Genomic DNA, 9,266 nt, shown 5'->3' on the forward strand with positions numbered 1-9,266 from the left:
TCAGGCGCAGGCGTCTCCTCTCCAATCTTCCTGCACTTGGTTGGCTGAGGTGATCAGAGCAGCCAGGCTGGAGGCAGGATGGCCTGAGGTCACAAAGGGATGCTGCCCAGAGGAAAAAGAAAACAAAGAAAGGAAGCCTTACTTTCCAGGATCACATCCTCATGGGCTCAAGCAGGACTCCTTGGCTACCAGAAAGACACACCAAGAGCAAGCATCGAGGGCAGCATGTGCTCCTGCGCCTTCCTGTCCTGGCACCCGTCTCAGCCCCGTGGCCCACACTCTTCCTCATCCCTTCGTGCAGGCGTCCTCAGCTGACAGGGCTTTTTGGCCCTTCGCTTTTTCTTACCTGCAGGAGTTCCTGGGCAGACCAGCGCCTGTCCTCGTCTGCCTGCAGGCAGCAGCGGAGAAAGTCGCGCAGGAGAGCCGAGTGGTGCTTGGGGTTCTGCAGTTTTGGGGTCCCATTCCTTTCTATCAGTTCAAAAACCTACAGCACACGGATGCAAGAGGACACTGGAGCTGCTCCTTTGCTAGCCGCATCAGCTCTCTCCACACAGAGCCCTCTTTCTAAGCTGCACCTTACCCTGAGACGGGCTTCCCGCTGGTAAGGAGCTTCCCCTTCCACCATTTCCAGCCCCATGATCCCCAGGGACCAGATGTCCACTTTGGGGCCGTAGGCTTCTCCTCTCACCACCTCCGGTGCCATCCAGCTGGGAGTGCCGACGCGGGAGCTGCGCTTGCTGCGCTCAGGACTGAGCTGAGCGCAGAGGCCAAAGTCAGCTGAGGAGAACAACAAAGCCTGTCAAAGCCAGCTACCACTGGCCAAGCAGCCAAAAGGATTGCCCACTCCAAGCCTGGCAAGGAGATGCTGAATCTAGCTGAAAGAGCAGCTGAGCACTCCTTGCACGGGGCTGGAGCCAGGGAAAGAAGGCATCGGCCACTTCAAAAACACCCCGGCCATTCACGCGCTGGCCGAGCGGCGCTCCTGGCCGAGTGGCACTCACCAAAAGGCAGCCCCAGAGCACAGGCTGCAAATGCCGCACACAAGCAGGGATACCCACCCAACTTGACGGATCCATCCATGCCCACAAGAACGTTGCCGCTTTTGATGTCTCTGTGGATGACTTGGCGGCAATGAAGGAAATGCAGTCCTTGCAGGCACTGAGAGAGAAAAAGGAGGGAGGGAAAGTTAACGTGCAGGATCTGATTTCATACCACCAGAAAGGAAAGAGCTCGACGGGATGGACTGCTTTCTCATGGGAATGGGGAGCCAGGGTGCAGCATCATGGTGCTTCTCCTCTGTCTTGTGACAGCAGCAGCAGCAAAAGAAAGCTGAGAGCAAGAAATCTCTGCTGTCCTTAACCTCCAGCTAACAAGCAGCGTCCTGGGCAGGCCCGGGGAAGCACAAGTGGGATGCCTCACCTCCCGACAGACAGCGCCTATCTGTCCTTCCTCCAGGTACACTGCCCGGAGCACATCAAACAAGGTGCCGCCGTCCATGAACTCCATGGCCAGCCAAAGCTCTGCATCCACCAGGTAGCTGGAAGAAGAAAACCACGGCATGGACAGAGAGCAATGGCCACTGCTCAGTCACCCGAGGGCCTGAGCCAGGCTTTTGCCACTGCTCTCCAAGCTACGTGTGCCGCAAGAGATTCTTGAACAGCAGGTCAACCTCCTCCCACCCTCTGGAGACGAGCAGAAAAATCATAATCACCAGCTCCGTTCTCTGCCACTGACCAAAGGGCATTGTCTCTTCTGGCTTGCACTAGCTCATTGCCATGACAATATGCCAACCTGTCAAAGTAGGAGACGATATTGCGATGCCTGTTGTCCCTCATGGCCAGGATTTCAATGGCAGCCAGCTCCTCGGACATCTCCTCCCCAAGCGACATCATCTTGATGGCCACCTAAGATGACATGGGCGACGGTTACCTTGAGAAGACGCAGCCTGCTCCAGATCACAAACGCAGACGTGGAGCGAGTGCTTGTGCGATGGGGCAGCCAGCTGTGCCAAAGTGCCTGGTTTCTAGACTGCAGAGCTCAGCAGAAGCACCAAAGGCCATCCCAAGTGCATTCTGCACCCTGAGCCTAGACGGTACTTCAGCGGAACAGCCTCTGCTGCAGACGTGGAGCGGCCACCCAAAGCTGCAGGCAGAGCTCGCAGCAGCGGGCAAAGCACTCTAGAGCTGCAAAATGCCATGGGGCTCTTGGCACTTTACCTGTTGTCCGCTGCTGATGTCAAGGGCTTTATAAACAGCTCCAAACCCCCTAGAAAGAAAACAGCAGCAGAAAAAGCCCTTTAGCCCTGGCACGGAAAGCAAGCCTAGGCCAGAGATCTGCCCAGGCTGCCTGGACGCCTTAGAAAATGCCATCTGCGGCCTCTCTTTTTCAGCACATCACTCCGTGAGCCCTCTGCCAATGCAGGGCAGGGTGTCCGAGGGAACACTAAGGTCCAGCATGAAGACCAAGGGCCGCTGCAAATCTCCAAGGCACGCGCCCAGTTTGGTCACTTCCAAACCTAAGGGGAACTCTCTTCTTGCGTGGGTGTGCATGCATGTGTGTGTCAAGAAATTGAGAACAATTCTGGCCAGAACACTGTCTTGGAGAATCTGACATTTCTTGGATGGCAAGGTGCTCTTTCAGGCCATAAAGCTGCAATGGCAGGAGGTGCTCCAGCTCCTGCTCCTCAGTGCTGCAAGATAGACATTGCCAGTGTCAACTTGTCTTTGATGTGGCCTTCGGATTGCTCTGATTGAGCAGCGCTGGCAGGCGACAGGAGGTAAAGCCAGAGTCTGACCATGACTGGAGCTTGCCTGACTTCACACTTGATATTGCACCAGCCAAAGTCCTGGCCCGCGGTTTTGTGAAATGAGCTGACGTCACACACTTACCCTCGTCCGAGTTCTTCAAAGGCCGTGTATTTGCTCATTGGCTGGCCCACACTCACAATGCTCCCTGAAAGACAAAAGCATGGCAGGGCGCTCACTTGCACGCAGAGACGCCGCTCCCCAGACCATCCCAAACGCAGGGCCACTGCCAGCAGCTCTGGGACCCTTGGCTTCCAGCTGCTGAGACCAGCAAGTGGGAGGGCCATCTTCTCCACCTTCCATCAGGTGGCCTTTCCTAGGAGGACTTCATTTCATTGAAGTACAGCTTGATAAGCCAAAATGATGAGCCCTTAAGAGCGGGGCCCAAAGAGGTAAGCAAGGGCCTTTGCAGCCTCTGCAGTCACACCCCCCATCACTGCCAGGGCCTCCTGGAAGCACAAAGTGTCTGAGCCGCACGAGGAGTAAGAACGAGAGCCAGAAAACAGCTGGGGCCAGAGAGCTCCCTGGGGCCTACACACTTGCTAGGTGCCAGCCTTCTGCTCCAGCAGAAACAATCTCTGCTTTTCTCTTTGGCACAGAAGGCAGCCCAGGCAGAGCCAAGCCAGGCCCAGCCGCCCTCACAGGCAACAGGAGCTCCCTGAGCGCTCCCGCGCTGCCTCCAAGCACAACAACAGGTTCTGCAGAGGGGCTGAAGGGCCTCTGAGACCGGGGAGAACTTCTGGCACGACCCGCACCGAGACACGCACACAGCGCACGGCTCTGGCAGACGACAAATACACCGGACGTACTCAGTGTCTTCGGGCCCTGCTCCTCTCTCGTCTCGGGCTGCTGGGCTGCGCCGCTGGATGAAGTGCCAGCAGCGGGGGGCCAGCTGGCTGCTGCAGGCCATGCTGCTCCGGCGGCACCAGGCTGAATTGCAGAGCGGGTGTTGAGCTGGGACAAGAAAGGATTGCCCGTCAGAAGGGCGGCTGGCCCAGAGGCCCCGCGGAACGCAGGGCACAAGCTAGGCCTTCGGAAGATTCCGTCAGCCATTGGGCCCTTTCCCGTGTTCCCTTCTCCAAGGCAATGGGAAAAGCACAAAGGCTATTTTGATCCAGCCCCTCATGGCCACCTCCATGCTCCATTTTTCAGCTTTTCTGACAGAGACTGGCAACAAGGTAGAGATGGGGCTGTGAAGATCCAGAAAGAGACCAGAGCATGGCCCCTGAGCCTTGCTGCTTTCCTCCTCCTGTGTTTTCCCGGGCAATGAAACCGCCCCGGAGTTGGCATGCATCTGTCTGCTCAGAAACCCGGAGCATGTCCCTTCTCTGATCTCTTTCATGGATTTCCCCTCTCTATGTCAGGCTTTAGGGAGCGGCCCTTCGGAGCCGCCTTCCAGCCCTGGCCAGACCCACCCACCCTTTACAATGCAGTGCTGACAAGGATTCTCCTCTCCAAACTCCGCTCTGACCGCGTGGAAGCCCAGCGCAGCCTACATTGTGCGTGCAGCTAATTAGTCTGTGGAGAGGGCAGGTGCCCTCCAGGGGCCGCTGGCTCCCAAATACCCCGCAAGGCTGTCAGCTGCGGCTTTGGGCCGCTCTGCCCGCTGACCATGGGCAGCCTGCACTGACAATGGGCACAAGGAGCTGACTTCTACCCTGGGAAGAATGGAATGCTGCCTCTTCTCTGATGCCAAGAGACATTCTCAGGCCCTCTCGGCATCCCAGCAAAGTGATGCTTGAAGGTCAAAGCTCAGAAGCCGTTGGCCAGGCCTCCCTGGCTTGCCTGAAGCGGCACTACGTCGCGGCAGGCACGCAGCCCCCAGCATCTTCAGCCGCCAGCAACGAGGCCTGCTCCATCCAAGCCTTGAAGCTTGGCCCTGCACCAAAGGCAGTGCCAAGCTCAGCTGCCACTTACTGGCTCTGCACGTTCAGGCTGTGGAGGGACAACAGCTGGAGGCTTGATGTTCCTTTGCTCCTCTTCAGCCTCTTCCTCAGTAACAGAGGGAGCCAGAGGAGCCGCTGACCCTGCTGTTGAGCCCTGCAGACAGACACAAGTGAGAGAGACAGGCAAGAGCCAGTCCCTGAGGAGCTGCTTTCTGCTGAGCTGGGAAAGGGAAGGGCAAACCATACACTTTGATGTAAGTGGGACTCTGAGTCATGAAAAGCCCAGGAAGATGGCTGAATCAGGTGCTACTCCATCTTGCTGTGCATTTGAACTTCCCTGCTGCCTAGAAGCAGCAAGACACCTTGGAGCTGGCCCACTTGCCTTTCATCTCTTGAAAGGCTTTTTCCTTGGAAAATCAGCAAACAGCCAGTGCTCCCTTTGCTACTGCTGATGCCAGCAGGCACTTGGCCTTTCTTTCAGCCTCCCACGCTGGCACTCCACTGCGCTCTCCTGCCAAAGGCCAAGCTGGCAGAATTGCCACACAATTCTCACACGCCAGCAAGGTCCCAGTTTCTTTTGCCACTCACCAAAGGACAGGCTCGTCTCCATCCGCGTGTCAGGTGACCTGCAGCCAGCGAGGGAAAAGGAACCAGAGGCCCTTAGAAAAGTGCCTGTGCCTGCGACTGCCACAGCACCAGTCAGTCCCAACAGAGAGCATTTGCCTTTCCCAGCATGCCTCCAGGAGAACAGCTCTTTCCCACAGCAAGCAAGAGGAAAACAAGGATGCTCGGGTAGGCTCTGTCTGCATTTGGGCCTCTCTTGCCAGGAGAGAAATAGAAACACGGCCATGGAAATGCCCTTGTCCCTGAACAGTCTCAGCTTCCCTTGTGCCCAGCAGCTCAAGCAGCATTTTCCTCCTCTCTTTCCTGCATTTTACCTCGAGATTCTTTTCAATGGCATGCACTAATTCCCATCAATTGGCAGAAGAGAATAGCCCAGGAAAGTTTCCACAAAGGGCCCCCTTTGCTCTGGCAGCTCTCTGCTGAAGCAGCCCAGGAACTGCTCCCGGCTTCAGCAGCAAAGCCGAACTGCATTGCAGTTTGTGCTGCATGGCCAAGGGAATCACAAGCCATGGCACACCAGAAAAGGGTCGAGTAACACAGCCAAGGCCTCCAGGAGGCAGAATTTGGGGCAAACACTGCTTTCCTTCACTCCCGGAGAGAACCGCAGAGTTGGTAGAAGTGCTTCTGAGGATCTCTCCTCAGAGTCTGCAATTTGCAGCTTGTCTTGCTTGAAGCAGCAAGCCGAGGAAATGACAGACTCCACAGCCACGCACTCTCCCAGCGAGGGAGGGCAACCGCTGCAGGTTACGCTGCAAATCCTCCGTGCCTGCCGCCCAGTACAGATAGCCCCTTTCCAGCTGCTGCTGCTGGCAGGAGCTTGACCAAAGGGGTGGCATCTTCATGGCCATTTTGTTCCTAAATCAACTGGGTCACTACTGCAGCATAAAGAGCAGAGCCAAGCAAAGGGCAGGTGATGTCAGCCCCAGGATGAACCTTTACTTACGAGTCAGCTGGGTCACGTAGTAGGCAGAATAGGCAAGAGAAAAGACAGTGCAAACCGCGGCACAGACTTGCCCGATCATTTTGGCAGCGCTGTGCGGGTTTGCACGCTGAATGCCACCCAAGGGAAAAGCAAGGCTCCTCTCGGGGTGCAGGCCATCTGCTGAGAACTCCTTGATCACAAGGATCCTCCTGCAGGGAGCGAGCGCAAGAGCTGCTCTGGACAAGCAGGCCTTGTGCACACCAGGACAACGCTGTGCTGACGGCACTGTGACGTGGCACCGCTCCCTTGACCTCACAATGGCAGCTGCCCTGCCTTTGTTGTGCCCAGCCAGCCAACCCCTCTGCAGAGCTGATGCGAAAGAAAGGCCTGGCAAGTTCTCCTCAGTCCTAAAGCAGCAGAAAATGACCTCACGCTCCATAAGGCATTGCTCACGGCATCCCAGGGGAGGCCAGAACAATGAGCCAGCCCTCCTAGCATCCAAGGAATCCAAGAAAACTTGACTTTGGTTCCCAAAGCTTTGACTAAAAGCAAGTGTGCTTCTTCTAGGTGGCATCTTAGTTGCTTCTGAAAAGCCTCCCTTCTTCAATGACAAAAGAAGGGGGCAAAAGAAGCCAAGAGAATAAACGTCCAGGAGCATTGTAGGCTGCAGTGGCTTCTTGAGCACGTGGGTGCATGCTGACCTCCGCTCTGACTCGCTTTGGAGGCCGGCCTCCCTTTGCGGCAGGGAGACGCTGGCTTAGCTCTTGACGCAAAGCTCCTCTCGTCCTGCTTGCTGTTTCTCTGGCAACTGAAAGTCTCAGAACATCCGGAAGAGCTGTGCCGTGGTTTGTGCCACACCTGTGTTGTGTTGGAGCTCTGGCAGCAGCCTGCGGCTCACTGCTCTGCAATGGCCTGCAGATGTCGAGCCCTAAGGAGGCTCCTTTGGAACAGTCCAAAGCCGCAGGGTGACGGATGTTTGCCCAAGCTCCGTGCTCCCTGTGAGATTCCTTGCCGAGATTTGGGCAGCCACATCCCAGTACAAATGAGCTGCGGTCATTCCCTTCTCTCTCAAAATCTTGAGGCAGACCCAGGAGGCATCTTGAAAGTGGAAGAAAATACTGGGTGGGAGGGGGAAAAAAGTGCTCACAGCTGCTCTGCAAATCAGCTCTGTTCACCCGTGGAATCCCACTCCATGGCTAAGCTTGCTTTCCTGGGGACCCAGCACAGACGTGTCCTCTGATAACAGACAGCTCAGTGCCTTGAACGGAGCTTTACCCTGGGCTCTTCACACTTGGAATGCTGAGGGTGGCAATTGAAAATCAATGCACTAGTTGAATGGCCCAGAACTACCTTGGAATTCTCTTGCTGAAACACTGCAGTTGTTGCCCAGAAGAGTTCCCTCCATTTGAAAGCATCTCATTTTCCCTGTTTCCAAGTCAGCTGACCTTCCCCAGCCAATTGGAGGGCTTAGAGAAGGAAGCATGATGTCTCAGTGTCTCAGAGCACCTTGAGCAGAGCGCTTTGGTGCCCCAAAGGTTAAGGAGAGGGCACTGTTAGGAAGATGGGCCATTTCAGCCCTCCTTTGCTTTTCAATACCAAGTGGTTGCCAGCAAGGGGGGACAAGCAGGGCCTGGCCCCTCCTCCTGCCCCACTGTGAGCTGCGGCTGGCCCTGAGGGACAGCAGGGCACAAGGGAATACCATCTGTGCCAGGCAGGAGGGGTGCTGTGGGGCAGCTGTCAGGGGCTCTGTGGGACAGGGGCAGGGACCCTCTGTGAAGGGGGAGAGCCTTGGGCGCTCACAAGCAAAGCCATCAACGGGACAGCGCGCCCGGAGTGCACGGCTTCCAAGGCACCGGGCAGCTTAGGCACAGCGTGACACGGGAGGGAACCTTCCAGGCCTCTGCAGCCTTTTGAGTTTCTATTGCCAGTCCTGCTGAAACCAAGGGCTGGAACAGAGAATCTTTTGCTTACTTCCCCATCCTCAACATCTCCATCATTCTGTCCTCCAGGTGACCAGTTCAGGCTGACAGCTCACAGCACATCTGCTGAAACCCAGCTTCTCTTTTGGTAGCTTCATTCTTCTTATGACCATCCATCCCTTTCTCCTTCCAGGAGAGTTCTGAGCTTCCCCACATCAGCAATATACTCCTTTTATCCAAGCAGGGCATTATGAAGGAAGCTTTCTATGCTTCATAGTCCTAACTAAATAAAGCCTTGTCAAGAAAACCTCACAACATTACATTTCCTATCTATGGCACAGCTCCTCTTAAAACTCAGGGCATGGCTGAAGCTCTCCCTAAAGGGGTTGATCCATCCCCTTTTTCTGTCCCTGTGCTGGTGTTCAGCAGGCTCCCAGGATGATGGAAGAGAGAGAATCTTGACTCCATGTTTCAGAATGCTGATTTATTCTTTTATGATACATCTTCTATAAAAAATATATAGTAAAAGTATACTAAAGGAATAGAAGCAAGGATTTCATCAGAAGCCTTGCAAGTGTTATAAATCATCAAGTCGGCAGCCAATTTTTAAAAATATTTTTAAAATTTATTAGATCTACAACCAAAAAATAAAATATTATTAAACCGCCAGAGCCAGGACAGTTTCAACCCCGGACTTTGATGCTGGGTGAACTTAGGTCGAGCCAAGGTAGTGTCAGCGTCTCCCCAGAGTGTCACACCAACTGCTCCAGGTAGCCAGCTTATATACAGTTTATTCTACCTGGAGCAGAAATGACCTAAGATTTCTGTACGTTCCTACATATGTATAATGGGAACTAAACAGATGCAGTCCTGTACAAAAGTCAGTCCAAAGGCTTGGATGGCTGTCTGGGCTCCTTGAAATGGTCTTCCTTTCAGCTGTAGCCAAGATGTTGCCTGTTTTTCGATGTAATCTCTCCCAGGTGTTGTTCGGTGAATGTTCTGTACATTGTTTGGAAATGGTCGCTGATAACCCAGGAAAGACTCATTCACTCATTAATGGTCATGATTTTATCTGGCTGAGTCTTGGAAACCTTTTGGAAATGAAAAGCCC

The 9,266-nt window shown here is 54.7% G+C and overlaps 1 protein-coding gene across 1 annotated transcript; it reads right to left on the reverse strand.

Moving 5' to 3' along the window:
* On the reverse strand, window positions 1-6,336 carry LOC132322456 (serine/threonine-protein kinase PAK 3-like). Its single transcript, XM_059836945.1, has 12 exons — window positions 6,258-6,336; window positions 5,279-5,316; window positions 4,722-4,844; window positions 3,614-3,758; window positions 2,889-2,952; window positions 2,217-2,265; window positions 1,792-1,904; window positions 1,420-1,537; window positions 1,059-1,158; window positions 581-777; window positions 347-484; window positions 1-102 (listed from the first exon to the last, which is right to left on the reverse strand). Exons 1-12 carry the CDS (start codon window positions 6,334-6,336, stop codon window positions 1-3), a joined length of 1,266 nt encoding a protein of 421 aa, XP_059692928.1.
* Window positions 6,337-9,266: the final 2,930 nt, after the last annotated feature.

Source organism: Haemorhous mexicanus, chromosome Z, assembly GCF_027477595.1.
Source record: "Haemorhous mexicanus isolate bHaeMex1 chromosome Z, bHaeMex1.pri, whole genome shotgun sequence".
Taxonomy (NCBI): domain Eukaryota; kingdom Metazoa; phylum Chordata; class Aves; order Passeriformes; family Fringillidae; genus Haemorhous; species Haemorhous mexicanus.